The sequence below is a fragment of the Falco peregrinus genome, chromosome 13, assembly GCF_023634155.1.
Source record: "Falco peregrinus isolate bFalPer1 chromosome 13, bFalPer1.pri, whole genome shotgun sequence".
Lineage (NCBI taxonomy): Eukaryota > Metazoa > Chordata > Aves > Falconiformes > Falconidae > Falco > Falco peregrinus.
This window is the reverse complement of record NC_073733.1, coordinates 21,937,362-21,960,918: the sequence shown is the minus strand read 5'-3', so window position 1 is coordinate 21,960,918 and position 23,557 is coordinate 21,937,362. Positions and strand designations below refer to the sequence as shown.

The 23,557-nt window shown below is 38.7% G+C and overlaps 1 protein-coding gene across 3 annotated transcripts in view; it reads right to left on the bottom strand.

The window, feature by feature from the left end:
• Positions 1 to 2,892: 2,892 nt before the first annotated feature.
• Positions 2,893 to 23,557, bottom strand: part of RPS6KA6 (ribosomal protein S6 kinase A6) — a 43,362-nt gene continuing 22,697 nt past the window's right edge. For all 3 annotated transcript variants that reach the window (XM_055818002.1, XM_055818003.1, XM_055818004.1), the window contains 14 exons: positions 22,341 to 22,483; positions 21,427 to 21,497; positions 20,077 to 20,165; positions 19,562 to 19,626; positions 17,459 to 17,561; positions 16,013 to 16,137; positions 15,598 to 15,723; positions 14,976 to 15,065; positions 14,152 to 14,310; positions 13,542 to 13,703; positions 13,063 to 13,139; positions 11,228 to 11,345; positions 9,180 to 9,320; positions 2,893 to 8,244 (listed from right to left, as the gene is read on the bottom strand). In XM_055818002.1, the coding sequence (XP_055673977.1) occupies positions 8,119 to 8,244; positions 9,180 to 9,320; positions 11,228 to 11,345; positions 13,063 to 13,139; positions 13,542 to 13,703; positions 14,152 to 14,310; positions 14,976 to 15,065; positions 15,598 to 15,723; positions 16,013 to 16,137; positions 17,459 to 17,561; positions 19,562 to 19,626; positions 20,077 to 20,165; positions 21,427 to 21,497; positions 22,341 to 22,483 (1,595 nt within the window). In that variant the 3' untranslated portion in view covers positions 2,893 to 8,118. The remainder of the gene's footprint in view (positions 8,245 to 9,179; positions 9,321 to 11,227; positions 11,346 to 13,062; positions 13,140 to 13,541; positions 13,704 to 14,151; positions 14,311 to 14,975; positions 15,066 to 15,597; positions 15,724 to 16,012; positions 16,138 to 17,458; positions 17,562 to 19,561; positions 19,627 to 20,076; positions 20,166 to 21,426; positions 21,498 to 22,340; positions 22,484 to 23,557) is intronic.

The following is a 23,557-nucleotide window of genomic DNA, read 5'->3' as shown; positions in this document are numbered from 1 at the left end:
GCAGGGCTAGTTGCAATCTCCCCTCCCGGACCTTTGCAATTAAAAGCAAACGACCCCCCAGGCCAAGCATCCCCCGCCCCCGGGGCTGACAGCCGCGAGGGCCAGGGACGCGTCTGCCCGGGGCCGCGGGCATTTACGCCGCGGGGCGGCTTTGGGGCGCTGAGCTGTGCGGCTGAGGTGCTGGGGACGCGGCAGCGTGGTGCTGCGGGTGCCGAAAAAGCCCCCGAGAGCAGGCGGGGCCCTGGCGACAGGGGCAGCGGGAGCCAGGGAGGAGCTGCGGGGTGCCCCGCCCCAGCAGGGTAAAACCATCCTTCAAGGCTGTGGAGCAGAGCAAGAAGGAAAGGGAGCCACAACTGCGGCAAAAGTTTTCTTCCATGTCTTTCCAGAGGCATACAAGAAGCCCCAGCCCCTTTCTTCCAGAGAAAATCCCCACTTCTGGGGAATAAACATTAATCAGAAATTAAATAGAGTTAAATCCACATGTTGGCAAGTGTACCAGCAGCCACCGCTGCCTCTCACGGGTGGGTGCCAGTGGCGGGGCAAGGAGGCAGCACCCCAGGCAGCCCCGCGTCTCGGCCCTGGCCCCATAAAGACCAGGAGGAACCTGGAAGGGGGTTTCTGCCAAGGTGGGTGTATCATGACACTGCGGAGTCAACCCTTACCTCCTGCCCTGCATCCTCGAGGGCTGTCACCAAAGCAGTTATGCTGAAGAACCACGGTCTGGTGCCCCCAGTGTCACCGTTGCTCGTGCCCAGCACTGTAATACACCGTGACATGACCAACGACGTGAACTCCATCTGGTGACCACCTCTGGAAAGCTACTCAGCTAAAGGAAGCATATTTTAAGTATCTTTGAGAGCATTTTCTTCACCTCAAAACACTTTCCGTGCTGTACAAGCACAGAAGACAGGCACGGGAAGGTGCATTTTACAGCCATAAAGCCTCGGAGATCAATCATGGGGAAAACAGCCTCCAAGAACATTCCCTGGGAAAGCGAAACGAGCAGGATGCAATTAAGGCACATTCTGTAGTCTCCTTCCCAACATGAGGCTTCTCCCCGTCCCCAGTTCCTGAAAACATTCACTGGCATCCGATGAGTAAGGCTGGTTGGCTCTCAATCCATGCCTTGCCTCTTCTCCCACGAGCCACATCTTCATCAAGCCTATAGGAACTCGCTACCTGAGACTTTGGGGCTTTTGTTGTTTTAAAATTATTTTAATCCTTTTGTTCAATTTGGTTACTCTTTCCTGCCTGCCTTCACTGAAACGGGGGAAACTCACCATCATCTTGAAACTTTTTGATGTTACCTCCTATATGGCTTCAGTTGCCCACTCCTTCGCAGCCCAAGGCATGGCTTTGCCGTTTGCTCTCCTGCAGTGGGAGGAGGCCCCAGGACCACCACCACCACCACCGCTCTGCCAAGCCCCAGCCCAACATCCAGAGCCCCCGACACGCCGTGGGTGGGCTGGCACTGCTGGGCATGGGCACAGCTCCTGCCACAAAGAGCTTGGTCCCTGGTCAGCTCCTGCTTTTTCTTTCCTATGTCACTTACCAGTTTATTAATGAAAATATTAAAAAAAAAAAAACACAAAACATTTCAAAGGCTGAAGCAGTTGATCTTTCCCCACATTGCTGCGGGGTTTGTCTCAGGGGAGTGCAGAGCTCCCCCCCCCCCCGCGCTGCCAGTGCCAGACGCAGCCCCCCTGCAAAGGCTGTCCCCAGGCCAAGTGGCTCCACCAAACCAGCCCAAAAGTGCTTTTTAAAAGCAGCGTGAGCAAACATCCAGGAGGTGGACTTACTGCAGGGGACTGTGGAAAAAAACCCTGCTTTTAGGTTATAGATATATCTATATGTATGTATATATATTTATGTTTTAGGTTTTTAGGTTAAAGACTGACAGGGTAACTAAAAAAATAAGCTACCCGTAACCCATTTTGCATACAAACAGCAACACTACTTACCAAGTAGCTTAGAAGCATTTTAAACCCAGAAATGGCCATTTAACATTGATGCCATTATATCAAAATCTCCTATTCGCACCCCGTGATGGGGATGATGACCTGCATACTGAGCCGTCCTGCCACCTCGCCCTGAGGACTTCACCTGGCTTCCCAGAACGGTGCACGGAGGGGACAGAGCAGTTCGGTGACCTGCAGCGATTCACCAGCCGAAACCCCACGGCAGCGCGGTGCCAGGAGGCAACGCCGGCTACGGCAGCTCCGGGAACCGGGAACTCTCCTGGCAAACGCTGGCGCAGAGCTTCGTTCTGCCCGGGCATGCAGGTCACCTGTAATGTGGTTACTCTCATTTATAATGCCAGTGCCGGTATTCCAGCATTTCCAGAGATCCACATCTTCGCAGGAAAATTACTTCCTCTTAATGGATCAAGTCAAATCTGACTAGATACCTGAAAAACATAGAAGGCAGATCTTCCCACCCTGAAGTAATACATCGATCCTATCGGTGAACGTGTGCTTTATTGAAAGTCTGGCGTAAAACACTTGACTGCGAGTATAGATTTATAAACAGCTCTTGATGTATGTGAGATTTTTGGCAAGGTTTACCAAATAATGCAATTCACTGTTCATTTAATTTATGAATGTTTGCTTATCGTTTTTTATAAATTAAAAAAAATATTAGTGAGCTTCCAAAACAGAAATTATGGATTTTTGTCAATTATAAAATATTATGAATCTGCAACCTTTTTAGTCTATTACTCAAGGAACTGCCAGCTATTTAAAACTGTACCTTTATCATTATTCACAAATTTTAACAAAAATAAATACAGTTTGGAGGTTGTCTTTGGCATGTCGTAATTCAAGGCAACAGTGCAAAGAAAAACAACATACCATACAATGCACTACTAGATTCAGCCTTACAAGGAGAAGAGAACGTAGTACAATGCAAACTTTAATGTCAATATATACAGAGCTTTAAAGAAAACATTTTTTTTAAAATTAAATGAAATAAATACAATATGATACAAAATCCACAATATGCTTAGAGAAAGAAATGACAGTTACAATATCTGATAACGGGGACCTTTTGTATAGTTTCATCTTTGAAGTACCTCAGAGAGCATGTATTTCATTGCACACTGTTTTCAGTTAATGCCCTTTCGTATATTGAGATTTATCACCAGTCACGTGCCAGAAGAGTTTTAGCTCTAATCAGAGTATCAGTGCAAGATGCCAAAGTGCTTGGGATATTATGACAATGCAATTACTTAGCAAATGCTGCTCATAAGCCTAATGCAAAACACACAAAATGAGAACACTTTGTCCTGCAAAGGAGATCCACCTCAAGCATCTTTTCAGTTCTCACATAAACCACTCCAAAACAGGATGAAACGTTATTCAAACTCACTACTGGTAATAAGCTATTGCCCAAATCTTAATAATTAAGAGAAAAACAATCAATTAACTATCTTTTACAGCTTTCAAGAAAGTTTGCTTTCATTACATAGGAAAATTCTCAAGAAAACCAGTCACTGATTTTTTTTGGGGGGGGACACTTGTAATTCCATAAGTTATTATCATTACTCGTCAGCTTTAGCTATACACTAAGGGTGGGGTTTTAAACAAAATCTGTATTCATTCTTCTATTCCGAAAGGAAAATGTTAGCTTATCAACAACATAATTAGGGGGAGTAAACATGAAAAAATAGAGTGAAGTAGGGACGAACAGTATTTGGAATGTACTTTAACTGAAGGGGTGTTAATGCAGAAGGATGGTAAGGTATGAACGACAGCGCAGGCATGCTACCAACAGGTATCAATACACACCCAAGAAAAGTTCTGAAGTGGCTTTTGAGGAGGTTTTTTGGGGGGGGTTTTTTTGGTTGGTTTTTTTTTTTTTTTTTAAATCATATAGAGCTCCCACAGGATTACATCAGGACTATTTGGCTTCAGAAGCCTTCTGAAAACTTTGAGAAAGAAACACCTGCTCCTCCATCCCCACCCACAAATATTGGTAAACTTCTAATTCTGGATAGGACTGGGTAACTTAAGTGCTACAAATCCCCTGTTTGCATTGATGTTTTAGCCTAATTTCACTGAAACAAATCAGGATAATTACTATAGTATTGTGTAATTAATTTAACAATTCTTACAAGCTATCTCAACATTTTAATTGTAACATCTGAGGGCAGAGTGCCAAGTACTGGATGCAGCAATCTGTCACTGCAAACGACTCGTTCCCAAGTACACTGCAAGTAACTTCCAGCTGCTGAAGTTTGCTAGAGATAATTTTTACTATTGGACATAGGAAGATTAGCTTTGGAAAATTAATTCAAGCACAGAAGACAGAATTCAGGCTCAATACGACTGACTCGGGTGAAGTTTTGGATGCCTTCTCCGGATGCAAGGAGAACATCTGAACCATACTACAGCACAGGCCTCAGCTGGACAGGAGGCTTGGACCACCGATACCTTAGTGTCTCTGCATGGTCAAAGAGAATTTAGTAGATTCAAGCACAATGGGAAAACACACACAACATGCCAACAATGGCATTGAGACTACACAAGCCACAGAACAGTGGCTTAAACGAACCCACCAGCGGTGATGCTGTTCGGTACGGGCACTCTTCGCTGGGCGCCACTGGCTGATAGCGATGCCACTGCATAGGTTTTGGATACAGAACAGGAATACAACAGAGTTCCTCGCTTTTTATCAAACTGAAGATAGAAACTGCAAATCACCAACGGGTGAAAGAACCGCACAACGCTGTGAGCCTGCTCCCGCTGACATCTGTGGGAATCTGCTCCCATCAGTGAGAATGCATCAGGCTCTGCGTGCACTCAAGAACTAGCACTTACTTATAATTGCCGTTACCAAACATCAGAGTAGAAGGTATTTTGCTGGCAGTAACAGAAGCCATATCAAAAGAATTATATAATTTAAGATATTCATTAGTTCTCTGGAAATTCCTCTAAATACAGAGTACATGTGCCTATTTCTTTGTAAGTATCTGTAAAAATTGTACTTATTAAAAAAAATAAATCAGTAAGATCATAATTAGTTTCTAATCTTGAACTGTGTGGAGATGATAGGAAAGTGAAACAATTTAACTTTTCACTCCAGTCAAGAGCACATTCAAATTAAGCGTTCTTCAGTCTCAAACATTTAACTGATTACACATGAGCAGACCATCCTGCTTACATACAACTGCTTAACTGAACAAAACCCAAGGTTGGGGCAGGGGGGGCAAAGATGAGAAATACACAAGAAATTTAAAAAGAAGCATCACAGAGTATCATCATTAAATACTATACAGTAAGAGTAAACCGCAAGTGAACTCTTTTGTATCCCTGCATAACCATAATGTTTCGAAGACTGATATGCTGAAATATTAATAGCAAGTGAACTTTTACCCCCAAATTAAGGATTAAAATTGGCATACTAGGGTACACTGGCCTGTCAGACATAACAAAGGTGTTTGTCCATGTGTTTTCCTTGTGATAAGACAACTTTGTAACATTGCAGTCACTGAAACCTTGCTTTTTCCCCCAGGACTAGCACTTGCACTAAAGGGTAGTAATGATATAAAACCAGCAGGGATAACTTTATAGATGTTTTACATTCTTTGCTGAGAATCAGAATATCTATCTTGTTTGTGTACTCTTACCACCTTTGTGTTGCACGCCAAGAAGGACTTAAGTACCTTCAGCTGCTTACAACTGCTTTTGTGCAAAATGCTTTTAAGGTGCTTCTAAGCAAGCTAAAAGAAAATACCAATGTGAACACTGTTAAATGATTCATGAATAAAGCCATTAAAGACCAGCTGCTACCTTACGGGAAAGCTGAAGACAATTCAAATTTGATACTTCAGTTGTATTCCACGCCTCGCATCACCCTCTATCCTCAACAGTTTTTAATGTTTCAACCCACATTATACCTTGACGGGGGGGGGGGGGGGGGGGCTTTATTTCCACCACTATTTATTTTTTCTTTTCCTTAAGAGTGAATTCAAATTCTTCTGGCAGTCATTTATAAATTTACAAAAAAGTTATACTAACAGACTGTAGACAAGAGGTTTACAGGCATTCTTGCTGGCAAAGGTCTTCAGTAATGAAAAGAAGGATGAACCAGCTGCATAAGGGGCACGTTTTGTACTGAACAATAAGCTTTCCAGGAAGCAGTTGTGTTCTTTGATAAGCTTTCAAGCATTTCAAACAGGCACCTCAAAACTAGGCACAAATGGCCGCTAAAGCTTCCAACACCTATCAAACACTCAAGAAATTTAGTAGGGGGTATGTTCTGCATCATACAAATAGCACACCTATGTTTCCTATATTCGTTAAGTCTCAAATCTACATATATTCATACCTAACTATTTTGCCAGATAATTTCCATCTTCCCCCACCACAACAAAAGAAAGCAGCTTATCTAACCGTACTTCCAATGCCACCAAGTACTTCACAGGTATGAGCAAAAACCAGCCAGCACCCTCTGCCTTTTAAGATCTGAGTTACTACCACCGCTCTTGGCAGTTGGGCCAGAAGTCTCCCGAAAGCTTTTTTTCCTATCTCAAACAACTGATTTCTGCCATCACTGGCATCTTGTAATTGGCTACCAAAAGGTATCTGGAACAGAAAAATCAATTATGGCATATCAGTCTGAATTACATGTAAGTTTTGGTCACTTGGATTCTCTAACTGTACACAGCCAAACCGCTGGTCACCAATACACTTCAGATTTTCATCCTACTATGACAGTACACACACAGTCGTGTCTACAATTTTGAAAATACTTCTAAGCTCATCATCTCTGAACGCATTAGTTCCCACTCTACTAGCAGTTAGCACTGGTTTTGAGACTGAAAACCCCAAGATAATTCTGGCCCTGGAATTAATTTTCTTTCCATCACAGCATTTAGAAACAGCTGACACCTAACATCAAGTCCTAACACCAAGACAAGAAGGTGAGCGAGCACTGGCAGCAGGGTGTTGTCAGTATCTTCTCCGTAACTGTGAAATTTCTTGGTCAGAATTCCCTTATCTGGGCACACTGTAAGGCTTATTTATTTTCCCAAGCTACCCCTACAGTTAGGCAAACAGAATTTTGCATTTATGTTCTGTAATATTTGTACATGCAGCGAGAGATTCAGATAGAAGCAATGTTCTATAAAAATCAAATAAATAAAAATTAAAATCCATGTGCCAAGTTTGTTATAATAAAGTGTCAGTTTGTCTTCTATGCCAAAAAGCCTTAATATTGGGTATATTCAGTGGAAAAGGCTGCCAAGGAAACAGAAACATGGCCATTGTACTACTGGATAGACAATATAGATAACAAGTAGTATTAGATTGCATGACGTTGTTTTGAAGTGGTACCAACGTTACCAGGATCCTTAATTTTGACAGTTTATACACATACTTACTTTCTCCAGCTCGGTGCAGGACACAATACCATTTGTAGAAACAACTAGAAATGTTCATTTTTCCTGTAAGAGGCCATTTGTTAATCAGCATTTCTTTTGCGTCACAAGCAATCAAATTAAGTTTAACAGGTAAAGTGCAGAATCTTACACATCCCTTTTGTTTGTGTTTTCACATAAACTTATCAGTTACTGGCACCATGCAAACACAGGCCTTCCAAATTAGCACTAATGCATTTAACACTGGCACAATACATTAGTCAGCTTCTCATAATAGTAATGAACAAGTTAAATGAATTAAGTTGAATGAATTAAGTGCCCAATTACAAAATTAAGAATTTGTCCTTCAGAGCAGGGTCTAAAGGTGTGAAGAAAAGAAAACTTACACTGACACTTTATATACAACTTGGTCATTGGCAACGGTCCCCTAAACTATTTTTTAAATGAACCCAGCAAAACTATACAGAATGTGAAAGAATATTTGCAACAGATTTCTTAAAGGACAATGTAGAGAAATCCATTATGGTGTACCTGATGTTTAAATTAACTTAACAGATACAGCCTGTAAAACAACACAGTATGAACCTGTGGATTTTTTTTTCTTTTTTAAAAAAGGACTTTTACAGAATTCAAGTAGTGTAGCAGGAAACCATAGATGCCTTTTGATCACAGGTCAGGCAAAATAGAGCCACTTATTGGATTTTCCCCTTGCTTCTGTTTGCTAAGGTGTCCCAGTGGATCTATAAGTCTGTTGATGTTAGCTTTTTCATGCTCCGTCGCTGAGCTAAACTTGAGGCTGCAACAGGCTCTAACACTGGCTGAAATGTCTTGTGATTCAGTGCAGAATATGTAGCAGCCATGGCTCCCTAGAGAACAACAAAATATATAAAAGGCTGTAAGGGTCATTTTAATCAGAAAATAAAAACAATGGAATCTTAATGTCTTAACTCTATTAAAAAAAATACAGGACTTATGGCAGGTCATGCACATTCTCTAAAGTTTCTCCTGCAAAAGGAAACCCAAAAAACCACCCAACAAAACCCAAATCCATTAAAAAATGTATTGCTGAAACTGTCAGGCTTCCAAGCACAGGTGTCTGAGATTTTTCTTTCTTACGTATTTCTTTTATGTATCTGAGATGTAGGAGTAACCTTTTAATGTGGGTCAGAATTTTAGTATCTTTCAAGCTACATTAGCATCAATTTCTCAAATACAGCCACTTAAGTGACTATTTGCGTCCTGACTTACGAAGACAACACAATTAAGACTGGCTATCGCAGGTCCTTGTTTTTGAATCCGGCAAAGCTAATGAAGTCAACTTAAAAGCCGCCTGCATACAGTAGAATGTTTGTGTTTCACAAGTCAGAAACACAGATACAGAACAAACTGGTAAAATACTGGTGGGAAAACTGTGGTGTAGTTTATTAATTTATGTTAGGAAAGCACAACATGAGCCAGTCATAGAAACAAATCCCAAAAAAGTGCCTGAATAAGAATACTAGGAGACTTACGGCAGTCTCAGTCTCAGATAACTTACTGGTCAGGTTCCTATATGGCCAAAGCTACCTTAATCTTTGAAAACAAACACCCAGAAAAATCTCTCCCTTTATACACAAGTTAAAAAAATTAGTTTACCAATAATTTGTCTGCTCACATAATTTAAATACGTATGTACTAGGGAAAACAAAAGAAAGCTCATTTCTAAAGAAAAAAGAAATAGTTCTGTCTGTAGCTCTAAAACCAACCCAATTCATTGTGCATTCATCATTTCCAGCAATGTTCAGCCTCCAGGCAGTTTTACCTTTACTAGATGTGGTGCATCTTGCCTGTTTAGTTGATAATGTGGCAACTGGTCCCTACAGGCTATCCATGAATGTTTTAGTACTTGCTCTGCTGTATATCGCTGATGCGGATCTACATGAAGCATATGTGATAACAAGTCCTAGAGAAAAATGAAAAAACACATACTATTCAGTTAAAATAATCTTATACAGACTATAAAGCATTAATTACGGCAGCAATGAAGAAAGTACCCTGTGTGGCAGGGATTAACACAATGCAAACACACACACACACAAAAATCAGCAGATAAATTGGATCATTCTGTGCCTTGACACTGCAGAGGTCCAAAAACAATGTGTTTTACTATTTAATCAGTTTAACAGAGCAAGCCTTTATTGTAAAGAATCTTACTGTTGTTTTTGTGTTTCATATTTCAGTTTGTTATTAATATTTTAAAGAATAGAACACCTATTAAAATTTAGTACATAGGCTTTATGGAAGAAAGCTATTTACAAACATCTCATTCAGACTACACATTTGGAGTCTGCTGACTACGTATTACAACTGAATTCATATAGTGATATATTATCAATGAATTTTTCCTTTGAGGAGCTAATGTACAGAGCAAAGCCAACAGAAATGGACACTTGTTTTTGCCAGTTTAGCAGCATTAGCAATAAGCTACTAATTACAACATTGGTCAAAAGAAGAGCTGGGTGGGAAGGGCACAGAACAGAGAGAGCCTGAAAGAAAACAAAATATGAACAAGCTGACAGAATGTTCCCTTTGTTTTAGGCACAAAACGTTAACCATGCTTAAATATACAGAAGTGAATTACTTGTGCTAAGGCAGCATCAGCCAACAAGTATTCTGAATCACTCCTACTGAAATGAACAAACAGTGCTGTTTCAAAGGATCAGGAAAAGATTTAATATTAATGCCAAGCTTTATAAAAGGTAATGCTGGTGACTAAGATACCTACAGACCAGGCCAACACCAAACCCAGAGAACACATCCAGCAACTGATGAGACATCCAGCCTTAAATAAAAAGGACAGCTACATAATCAAGCTGATCAAGATTTTGGCAAGATATCCAGATATATTTGGTTCTTAAAGTACTAGTTTAATTGCTGAAAGTACTACCAATGACAAAAGATCCAATGATTTCAGCGTTGAACATTTAAGAAATCTCACTACAAAAAATTAACTTATTCATGCAAGACTGGTTAGCTACACTACTAGAATGAACAGATAATTGTAAAAACTCATCCTTCTGTTTAAGGAATCCCAAACACCAACTTTTGATCCAATAAAAATAAGGAAGAAAAAAATACTGATGATCCCAAAAGTCTACATTGGGACCTATCTTCTTTAAAATCTTTATCAGCAACTTGGGGGAAAGGACGAGAGTGCATTCTTGCCGAGTCTGCAGTGGGGCACCAAACTGGAGGTGTGGGGAAAGAGCTAATGAGTTCAAGGGCAGGGCAGGATGGAGTAACGGGCTAACCAGAGCCATACTAAATTCAGGATGGAAAAATGCAAGGTCTTGCGCTTGGAAAAGAAGAAATTGTCACCTAAGTGGGACTGACTGACTGGCTGGGGACCACCTTTGCTGAGCAAGACCAGGCCATTTTGGTAGACAGCAAACTGAACCTGAACTACCGGCGTGACCTGGCATCCAAGAAGGTTGACGTCCCTTTAGTCTGCATGGCCAATGGAATGGAGACAGAGGATGAAGTAAAACAAGAGATGTTCTGGCTTGGAATCAGGAGAAGCTTTTTCTCATTACAGCAGCCAGGTGTTAGAGAAGGCTGCCCAGGAAAGCTGTTCAGTCTCCACCCTTGGAGGTTTCTGAAGTCAGACTGAATAAAGCCCTGAGCTACCTGGTCAGATCTCACAGCTGACCCTGCTCTGAGCAGGAGGTTGGACTAGACAGCCTTCATTGCAATAAAGTTTGCAGGTAATAATAGGAACTACTCTTTTAGACTAGTCTATTCTATACAGTTCAGCAGATGTTCATCTGAATTCTACAAAAGCATAAGAACAAAACCAAAACACATTTACACCTTTGCTGCATCTGAAACAGTGTCCCAGTTGCCTCCACTTAAAGAGAATTTTCCACTGCCTATCCGTACCAGGATCTCCTCTGGAGTATCGTTGGGACCATTGGCAAATGGAGTATAGCTGTTGAAAGAAAAAAAAGCAGAACAAAATGCACTGTTATACGTAAGGAGCTGCAAGAAATTGGTAAAAACTCATGAACCATTCTGATTAGATATCCCACTGCCAACAGTGCCAACACACTATATACTATTAAATACATTAGCATTTCATCTTTGAAACTATATTATTTTCTTTTTCCCATAATCGTGGTTAATCAAGTAGAATAAATAGGAAATGCAGACTAAAAAGAGGTCTTAATATCTTAATAATGCATCCTAATGAGCACAGACTTCCAAGTTAAACAGAAGTGATTCATCAACACAAATTATGCTAGATTACAAAAGCATGTGAAGTAATCCAAACCTGGAACAGTAACCTAACAGAATGGCCCAATAAAGCTGGAGCAATATTGTCTCATTAAATGCACATACCCTAAACACAGAGAATGAGCACAACGTACACACATCTATCATTTGTGGAAAAGCTACAACAAAATTTTCATGATAGTTTTTTTTTACATGAGTGAGTTTGGGAGGCTGAAACCATATGATCATTGGGTTTGGGAGCTTGTAACAGTTCACAGGGTTTTCTGTAAATATGGCTTACTTTCTACAAATCCTAGCACGATGAGCTCAAAGTAAACTGGCAAATCTGAAAACTGATCTGAATCACTTAAATACACCTTTTAACAATGTCAAGAGTATTACGATGTTCTGGCATCTCTTATGATCATAGGCTAGCACCAAGTTAGTTTTAACTAAAACACCCAAATCTTACTCTGATTAAGTAGTTACATCATAATACCCCTTAGATTGCAAATTAGCTTGCAAACAATAATAAAGCCTAACGCATTCTATCTTAGTACTTTGAAAGCTCTGCATAGCTGAAAGATCAACCAGCACCAACAGATATTTAGGAACTATCCCAGCCAGTTAGTTCTAGTCTTCCAGTTGATGAGCTTAAGAGGAACAAAACTGGAAAGACAGGAACTCGTGCTGGACCATCCCTCCTCCACATTTTTGACCTGTCATACCTTTGTTCAGACAATGTTTCTCAAATATGCAGGCAGTATACTGCCCAATATCTGCATACTTCCACTTAAATCATACAGCAATCTGAGTTTTGATGACAGCTGTAGTGGTGATGGTGATTTTACACAGAGAAAGTACAAATTTACCAAGAGGAACAGTTTCCAATAGCTAGTAGTTATCTATTAAGACACAAAAAATCTGCTATTTTTCCGTTAGAGCAAAATTCAGAAAAACTTTTATCATTCAGCCACTAAGCACTTCATAGCACTTAATTAATGTTTAGTGGTTTTGAAAACTTAAGAGGTTAAAAGCCAGCGTGTTCTACAACAGGGCCAGGAGTAAGCCTGTGGCAGTGGATACAAGAAGGTGGACTACAAGGGTACTAGGGTGGGAAGGACACGAGGCAGAAGGAGATAGAAGAAAACCACCGCATACTTTCACAGACTAAACTCTCTCCTAGAAACCGGGAACAGTCTTTGGCATCCTCCATTCATGCACTGCAGAAGACAGAAGTCTACCTGAACCTACCTGTAAGATAAGCCCATTTTATGTATGCATTCATTTATAGCTTCCTGTTCCACCTCAGTGTCTTCGTCACTCTGCATTCAAATCAATGAGGTAATACCTCACAGTTTTAATGAAAGCATGGATTCATGCAGCATGCTGGAAGTTTAGCCAAACAAAAAAAGATAAGAACTATTTCTCACCCTGCCAACATTGTGTAAAGAAGAACACCCAAGCTCCATATGTCACAAGCAGCATCATATCCCTGTCTCATGAGAACCTAGAAAACAAAGAGTATTGAAGACTTTTCCTATATTAAAAAGACACCCCAAACCAACAGCACTACACAGCCTAAGGAAGGGTAAGTCAATCCCAGGATAATTTCAGAGGCTTGATTATTTCTTTTTCAATATACAGGTTACTTACAGTACCTACCTACAATATTTTTTTCCCCAGAACATCATCTCTTAAGATTCTCAACAGGCTTACATTTATTTTTGAGGGTGGATTCTGCTATTTTTAAGGCAGGTTTATTATAAACATATGCATCAGTGTTTATAAAGTATGTATAATTATATTTAAGGAGAACTAGCAGAATTATTTTTTTTAAGTACTGCTAAAAAGCTTATGTACTTGATGCATCAAAAACAGCACAGACAAAACACACGGCAGCTTAAGATACCTCTGGTGCAACAAAGTTTGCAGTGTAGCATGGAGTTAGAAGTAATCCATTTTCTCCTCGAAGCTGTTTTGCAAATCCAAAATCACAAATTCTGATAGAATCAGCATTATTTGAATCATCCGTATATAAAATATTACTAGGTTTAAGGTCTCGATGCACTACCTTTAAACAAAGAAATTTTAAAATCCATCACTTAAGTTGCACGTACATTTATCTGCACACAATTTGCGATTTATAAAGGCTATTCTCTAGATTAATACAGTTATTAACATGTCTAGACAATTGTGTAACTTTCAAGTAACAAAAAATTCTAGTTCAAGTAATGTCACAAAAAAGTCTGCGGGCTCATAACACAACTAGAACTAACATAACCATTTGCCAACAAGCATAAGAGAACAAATACTTGCCGTTTCATAAACTGTAAAAGTAGAATCAAAAGGGCTTGCCAGAGTAACAGGGCAAGTTGTTTATATTATTCACCTTTGCCATAAAATACTCAAAAATCTTCTTCCCTTTTGCCATAAAAAACAAGCCAACCAAAGCACATAACAAAAGGCATTTGTTTATTCCAAGAAATATGAAAGAAGCTATGCCAGAAGAAGTCACTCACTCCTTGGCAGTGCAGGTAGTCCACAGTCTTTGTTATAGTGTATAACACAGCGCTAGCCTCTCGTTCCGAGAAGAACTTCTGTCTGAGGATTCGATCAAGCAGCTCTCCTCCTTTCATCAGTTCAGTGACAAGGTATATGAATCTACCATCATCATACACCTGATGAGAAGTTTAACAAGTGCATACACATATGAATACACACATATCTATTAAAAAGGATCATCTACAATTACACATACTGATAAATGAAGATTACAGACTAGATTGTTCACCTGCTCACATATGAGCATAAAGCACAAACAGCAGGGACTGTCCAATTTTATTCTGCAATTCAGAGCCTTAAAGCATGAAGTATAAGACAGCTTATGTGTCATTCTGTGAGATGTCTAGGTAATTGACTGTTAATTCATGACTTGGAATGAAATTTTTCAGCCTAGGAACTTCTGTTGTAGAAGAAGAGTAGCCCTACCACTCCCTATTGCCTCCCCTCCATGGGGGAATTTTTAGCTGCTGGCATTCTGTGTATACAGGACGACATACAACCGCATTTTCAGATTCAGATTACCAACACATCAGCTACTCATTTGAAATAAGAAACGTGACATTTCTTACCTTTACATCATCTCTTACTTCAAGTTCATTAAACAGCCTTTAGAAAAAATTAGTATCAGGACATTTTCAAATACTCGGCACTTTATGTACTGCTCTCCCAATATATTTTACTATGTACAAGAAATTTAAGGAAGCCATACAAACCTCCCTACATCTATATTTATTTACTGAGTACTGTATAGTAAGAGGTAGCAGAGAAAAAAGGTACATACATCCTTTAAGGTAATAATATTTGGATGTTGTCCATAACGCATGAGAATCTCAATTTCTTCCGAAGGATCCCTCTTACTTTTATCAATTATCTGCAAAATATAGCAACAAGAAAAACAACTTGGCTACAGATTTAATAAAGACTTTTTTTTTGTTCTGTTGAAGAATATAAATACAAAACAAGTTTCTAGAGTTCGTTACTTCTTTTTAATCACAACTAATGCATCTTCCAGACTCACATTCCACTGTTAGTTCACCTCTTGCTCAATCCTTCCTACCAGTTAATACCACATCATCAATACAGTCTATTCTGCTCCAATGGACAAGAAAATGTAACAGACTATCCAAAGCATCACTAATTCCCTGCAGCCCAGTTCCACCCTTGCGGACCTTATTTTTTTTCAGGTGTTCTCGTCATCATAGAGTATTCTCAGCCTTCAAGATCGCAACTGCAAAGCCAGTTCTTCAACACCATAACTTTTACCCACAAAAACAGCTATAAAAGCCAATACACAACTTCAACAAATAAAACACTTTTTCATTTCTCACAGCATATTCATGTATTTAAATTTACAAATCCACTACACAATTTCAGAACTGTCGAAGTGAAATTTATTTAAGTACCTTTACAGCAAACTCCATGTTGGTAGCTATGTGTATACATCGCTTGCAAACAGAGTAGGAACCAACACCAATATCCTCCTTCAGTTCATACACATCAGTAAACTGGGCGCTGTTTCCATGAAGTTGCTTTAAAACACAAACACACGAAAGCTGTCATCTAAAGCAACAAGATGCTCTTTACCATAATATTGTTTCCAACAGCAAAAGTTTCTTCTGCTTGCCCATGCCTTCTCTTTCCAATTCTGCCTCCAGAAAAACTACAATTCACTTTTTAAAATTCAAAACTATCTCATGGAAGCACTTTAATAGAGCAAATTTTCTAACAGTCTCCCCAACAAAAAAAGAATAGACTGTAAACATTAAATATTGGTCAATCTTTGGCATGTCAAAACAGTTTCCCAATGAAAAGCGTTACCTGTACTATTGGCAGTATATTGGTGAGTGGTGATAGTTTATGATCTTCTACAGTAGTAGTTGCCACAAAACTAAATCCTTTGAAGAGCTGATGTGCATTCGCACTAGGTGGGACTCCTGGCGAATCTAGCAGCATACACATTTGATTAGCATGACTAAATCCCAGGAAGGCTATTTTTGAACATTCAGGAGAGATACATTAGAGAAATATTCTGAGGGAAGCAAAGTAAACAAGAGTAACACCAGATGTTGCATAAGACTTCTAGTTAAAGTTATCAGTCTTCTCTTACTTCTATTACACAAAGCAAGTATTCCTGCGTTTTAGTAAAACTGCTAAACACTGCGGGAACTAATGTACAAATTCACGCTTTTAGGAAGAAGTTTATTGAAGCAAAACACTACTTATGAGGAAAAAACCGAAGATCACAGCCTTATGTTCAAGGACTGCGTAAGCATGCCTGCAGATTTTGCTGCTTCAGTGGTGTATGCGCCACTGGCAAGGCAGAAGCGAGGCAATACAAGGATATTCAATTAGTAATACTATCAAATAATTAGAACCAAGTTTTCCTCAGGTTATATCATGTGCACCTCCAAGTTCAATGTTTGAAATTTCACAGTAGGCACAGCTTGATAATTCTGTGTGGCCCATGCAAACCACAGACATTCTCCAAACAAACATGAGAAGTGGTTTTAAAAGTTAGATGCAGCAGTAAAGCAAAAAATTCACAAAAGAAAACCTGAAGTGAAACTTGAAGCATACTAAGCAGTAAGTGTTTACACTCACTGTCTTTGCTTCCAAGTTCAGTTACTTGGAAATTTTCATAGTGCGATAAATCTAAGGGATATTTTAAAGACAGTTTCAAGAAGCTTATGAAAATTTGAGATGTCTTTGCAACTGATCTAGCAGTACCCACTGTACGTTTTCCCCGCTCTTCTCTACCTTTGAATCACCATTTCCTCAAAGAGTAAAGTCAAATTTGGCATGGGTAGTGAAGGGAACAGCTCAATGAAGTAATTATGATTATGCTAGTTTTATAATTATTAAAATTAAATCTTTTAATAGGCTTGAGAAAGTTACTTAAAGCAAGTCATTTTCAGTGGAATACTGACCATAAAAATAATCACTGCTGCGATCAAGTTTAGTTTACTTTACTTTTGGTATTAAATAATTCCCCCTCGCCAAACACTGCATGTCTGACTTGAAACCATAACTAGAAACTGTACTTAAGCTGTTGGTACTCCTTTTTTTTGTTGGCGAACCAAAGTTTAGCAGAATATTTCAAAGAATAGGAACCTGCTGAGCAGAACATACTCCTTTCAAAGTACTGGAACCCTGTTGCATCCCTTCCTTTTAATTTTGTCACTGGCTTTTTCGCTTGTTGTTGTGACATTAGCTTGACCCCTCTTGTCCTACGAGCCTCACCAATTTATAACCATGCACAATTACCTTTTGGTGTTTTTGCTGTGAATTCTGGATCAAAACAGAAGGTATCTTCCGGCTTTCCAGAAGCAGGTTTAAACGGGGGCTGAATTTCTCTTCTGAACAGTTTCTAAAGTAGAAGGACAAAGTCATGTAGTTAGGAGTCATTGAAACTTCCACAGGTGCTGTAATTTTGCCAAGCTAAAGAATAAGTAACTAAAATGTTATTGTTGTATTAAAACAATCTTCTGAAAGCGTGAGTAATATACAGCAAGTAGAAAACCACAAATATACATATGGAAAAACTGAGTTACTTTCACGTAACTTTGATTTGAAATGGTACGGGAAATGTTACCAAACAAGTCAAACGATACAGAGTCCTTTTTCCTTAATCTGCCTCATCTACCAGATCTGTACTTTTAAAACTACAACAGCAACCTCCTACTTATCACTAGTTCCTCTCTCGCTTATTCAGAAGAACATGCAACAGCCATAGCACATCTTACCTTCCATCATCATCTCAGACCCGGGTCACTGATGGTGTTCTTAGAACCCTGAGAAACCCACCCCAAAAGGAAGATACAGAATAGTCTTCACCTTTCTGTTCCGGGTACCAGACAAAGATCTCCCACAAGTGACAGACATGTCCCTCTTGACAAGGAACTGTCAACTGTCAAAGCTCTATTCCAGGTTTTTCCTAATCTACTAAACTAAGTTGGGGAAGGAAGGGAAAGCAGAACAACAGCTCCTTTTTCTCCTCCTTCACTCAACATGCTTTAGAAAAATGCATTCCCCAACGCATCCCAAATCAGCAACAAGCCATGTTTACATTGAAGGCTGAGAAAATTTCATGTCAAACTATGTCAAAGCCCCATGTAAAGTTCAGAAAGTTCTGAGAACATTTTTTGGCATTTCTCTCATCCTTTCAGACCTATTTTTTGCAGTTTGCTACATTTAATATTCCTGCACAAGAAAATGCAGTGGATTTCATTTAAAAAAACCCCAACAAGCCTAAAACCCAAGGAAGAGGGACCTGAATTCATCCCAAAGAAATAATGAGATAAAACACAGAAGTGGTCATCAACACCACTACAGCGAAGCAAGTACAAAGCACTGCCAAATAAAAGAAAAAATAGAAAAAAAGAAAAAGAAAGAGTTAGAAACTGCAGATCTTTCAAACTTCCTTGCTGGTATTTATTTCAATATGAGTCCCTTAAAAAAAAAAAAAAAAAAAGAAAAAGGAAAGTAGATAATGAAGCCATAACAACACAACCTTCTCTTACAAAGCCTACTCACATAAAACAGTGAAGTTTTGCTGTTACTGGAATCAAACAGGACTATGGTAGCTGCTGCACAAACACAGCTAGAAAACCACCTTCTCAAATGTAAATACAAGGATAATGACAACGGGCTCTAAAGAAACAGCTCAGCACAGTACTGGCTAGCACTGCAGGTAGTCCTGTCAGCAGAGAAACATCTTATTTATTGTGTCTATCCTTTCGTAGGCATTATAGCAAAGGAGGGTTTTCAGAGTGGATTTATTTGATATAGAGGATCTTGGGTTTGAGAACACTTCTGGGAAGCACATCTCAAAAGATTAGAGAACAGCAGAGGAAAAGCATCAAGCTGCTTGTTAAAATTTTAAACAAGCAATCACGAACTCATACGGACTTCTGATCATCTCAGAGCGCTGCAGCCAATACTTTGACTGTGAATGGGATATGACTGGTAAGATCGGAACGTGCTGTGGCTGACTAGAGAGAAGTCAAAGAGAATTAGTCACACCGACTTTTTGTGCCCTGCACGGATACACTAGACAGACACTCACTGAAGAGAGATTCTTGTACACAGGAACACCAGCACCCTCCCCCAGCTACAAATGCTCTAACAGATAATTTAAGCTTTAGAATGCTGCAACTCTTAACTATTTAAAAAGTAAATGTGCAACTTATAATTAATACTCTCTATACCATAAACACTACAGCTCCAGATGCCAAGATTATAGCAAAGCCAGAATGTAAGTCAGCAGCACTGCAGTGTTTATTGTGCCCTATTCAGATGTAAATACTTGTAACCCTATAACACATACAAAAATTAAAAACAGCTTTATTCAAATAATTTTGTACTTACATTCCAGTCAACAGTAGAAAAAAAAGGATGTCTCTTGATTTCTTCAACTCCATCTGAACCAGCTCCTGAACAAAGAAAACACTGTATTTAAAACACTTCTGGGCAAAGTCTTTGAAGAAGATTGCACTAAAAATTAGTTTATTTGAACGAATTTTGCATAGACATGGTTATTTGAGGGAATTTTAAATACAGGAATATTCCAAGGACATAAAATGTTCAATTAAGTTGTGTATAACTCATCAGGGAGGCACACAGAGCACAAGAAGCCCATAAATACAGAGAATCAATATTCTTTGCTCTGACACTGTTAAAGCTTTGGCATGCTGCTAGAAGTCACTGGTCCAAAAAAGTAATCATTCATTAGCCAAACCCATGGAAGTCATGATCCAAGCTAAGAAGAAATGGTATCTAAGCCCAAACGTTACTGACCATCTGGCGCATGACTCTAGCAAATATTTTCTTTAAATACTCAACCAAACTTCTTTTATTTCAAAGATGCAAATAGATGAACCAACCTAATCTATTCGATGGGTTCCTTTTAAACAACATCCTCAAAAGACTTTGTGCTTCAGGGCTGAGGAACTGAGGCATTCCAAGTTTCGCTCTAAAGGAAAACAGAACAAATAAGAGGAAGAAATGTATCTTACTAAAAAGCTGTCTACATAAGACTTCATTGCACAATTTGATGTATCAAGGATCTATTCCAAAGTCTTGTAGAGTGTACACATTTAACTCATTAGCACTTAAGTTTCACATTGTATGAGTGGGTTAAAAAAAAAAATAAATCCAAACCAAAAATCAACACATCGCAAACCTAAACAAAAAAACCACACCAGACCAAAAACCTGAAATCCCACCCAAGCCTCCCAAGTTTCATGCCAAAATAGAGTTAAATAATTATCTCAGGAATATGTAAGTATGTTCAAAGATATCTTCAAGTCACCAGGAAATTATCACCAAAATACCTCTACCAGAATCCATGCCAGAAGAGACTCACCAAGTCCAAATTACTTGCCCCTGAAGTGATTGCTAATATTTCTCTTGAAGCAAGAGCCTCTCGTTAAGCCATCATATAAAAGCTTAATGACTTTACCAAGCTTATTTTATGAAAACAATTGCACTAAGGCAAGAAATTCCTTATTTCTTGATGCAGAACTGCATCATCACTTACAGCTACAAGTGAGGATAGCGATCTAATCCACCTGCTTTGGCAGGTAACATCAGTATAAGCGCATAGTCAGGTAAGTTCAGACTGCTGTGCGTCTGTAAGAACACAGCTCCCCTCTCAACCCCTGCCTGCCTATCACCCCCTCCAAAGGCCCAAGGCTCTGCACGCGCTCCAAAGGAAATTCTTTGTTAGCTAAGCACAAATAAAGACGAGAACACATTTGCCCAACAGTTTCACTTACTAATCACCAGTTTACCCAGTCTGTCTTGTTAGACAGCTTCTGTTGTAACTGAGGTAATTTAATATGAAAAATATGAGCACATAAGTGCACTTTCCAAACATACCTACACAAAGCAACGCCTGATTAACTACTGCTTACAAAATAAGGTATGCTGTAACAGTAGCAAGAGAGCATAACAACGTGAGCGGTAAATAATGCTGCTGTAATTCACAGTACTGCTTTACCTTCGTTATACACCTACAATGAAAACATGAATCCATTCCTAAGTTTTAATTTCTGTAGATGCTTACTAGTATTTGGATGGTCTGGGATCTAAACTTTATTGGGAGGCACTTCGGGTTTTTTATTCTTGTTCTATCTTAATGCTCTTCAAGCACAAGAAGTTATAACAAGCTGTTCAAACATGTTTAAAATTACATTTTCTGACTTTCCAAAATAGTAAGAAGGTATACTTACTTGAGTATCATATTCATAGTTTCATTTCGATCTTTACCTTGAAATGGTAGTGTACCAGTAAGCATTTCAAACTGAAAAGAACAAATGTTAATCTAAATCAACACTTCTTCCCCCAGTTGCTCAAACAAAGTGTTCAGTACTGTACTCTTCCCTATCTCTACATTAGGCATGCTGGCTTGAGCTTTTAAAAAATTATTTTAAAACCTTCACAAATCTAAATCTTGTTTTCATTGGCAGTTTACATGATAACAACAGTGCCAAGTGTAATGTAGCGGTGATGTAGGAATATTTTGCATCCATAAACTACTTTTAAACTAAAGTAATAAAATCCCTCCATAACCAAGTTTTTTAGATGTCGGCATGCTCTGAAAACAGCAAGAAGAATAAATTCTAAAACAGTACTTTACTTTTAATGTCAATACGCATATTTCAGCTGTTTGCTCTAACACATGACAGCAAAGGTGTAAGTGCTAGTGGTTACTGGCCTATTTCACTACTGCACTCCAGTATTCATTCAACAGTCTTACTCTTACAAAAAACCCAATTAATACTCCATCAAACCAAGTCTTCAGGTTTGGGTTTTTTTTTTAAACTATCAACTAGCATGTGAAATAAATATACACACTTAAGTTTCATACTGACTACAACTGTTCTAAACTACTAGTGGACTGCACACATGACTTTTATGGTTCCTGGTAAGTACTCCTTACAAGGCTAAGCAGGTGAAAAGCAAGTTTTATTCAAATTATTGCCATTTCAGTAGCAATTCAGTTATTGAATTCTCTCTTCCCCTTACCCAAGCATTTGTAATTAGACCTGGACAAGCTTATTCTAAGTACATTATTTCACATTGACTTAGACAAAGGCAGTGTGTTTGTGACCTTAAACAAGGTAAGCAATGAAGCATACAGTACCATGAGAACACCAAAGGACCACCAGTCAGCACTCTGGTTGTGCCCTCGCCTGTTTACTACTTCAGGTGCCATGTATTCTACAGTACCACAGAAAGAATAGGCCTTCTTCTCTTGATCTACTGATTCTTTGCTGAGTCCAAAGTCTACAACAACAGCATTACAAGAATACAGCCAGTAAAGAATTTCAGAAAAAACACAATACTGTATACAGTATTTCAAAAATCAAAGTATTGACAGCTTTTGTTTGTTGGCTTTCAGGAATATTATGTGATTATTCTAGCTCTTCATGGAACAAGAAACTCCAGATATCTAGAGATAGCATTAGACAGTTCACTACACACCACCAAAACCATTTTATAAGTCACATTAAATTGGTGATTAGCCATCAATATTACTACTAAAAATAACTAATTATTTGAAATACTACACATTTAGAGCCTTAAGATAATCAGAAGTTCTTATTTTCTGTTTACTGCCTGCCTTATTGACTCAAAAAATTGGATAGAAGTAAAAATAAGTTTCAAAGAGAACACAGCCTGCATGGTCTAGTATTACCGGATGATGAATAAATAAATCAGACTAAAAATATTGTTGTCATGTAAGACAGCATGGTTCTACAACCTGACTGAGGTTCAGTAAGGAACAGTCTGGCATATCTGCTCGCTTCATTCCCAGGATACTTTTTTCCCCTAGTTTGAATAATGCCATTAAACACACAAGTCCTTGATATCAGCCCAACTCTCAAGTAGAGGCTCTCAAGCATCCTTTTTTTTTTTTTTTTAAAGGGAAGTGATTGCTAATCAATAATCCCATCAACTATTCTTCTACAGTTTCAGAAGGAAGCAAGAAATTTAGGATTTAATTGGATTTAAATATACCACACAGATTTTTTTAAATTATGCATTTTATAAAATTTTTTTCCATCATTATTCCATCAAGTCTTTTATGAAACACCTTCATTTTCTGTTGTAATCTAATAGCAATATCTATAGATCAAAATATATGATGAAATTTATAATACAAAAGCATCACCTTAAATGTAATTTAAAGCTTCAGAAATTCATTATTTGGTTTCCAAATAGTCACAGTCTTCTGTATACATAATTTATTAGAATTTTTAACTAGTATTTTAATTGTTCCTCACAGAACATTTTTCTGCAATTTTACACATTTAAAGGTGATAATCCAGAAATAAAACAAAAAAAAGTAATTTCTCA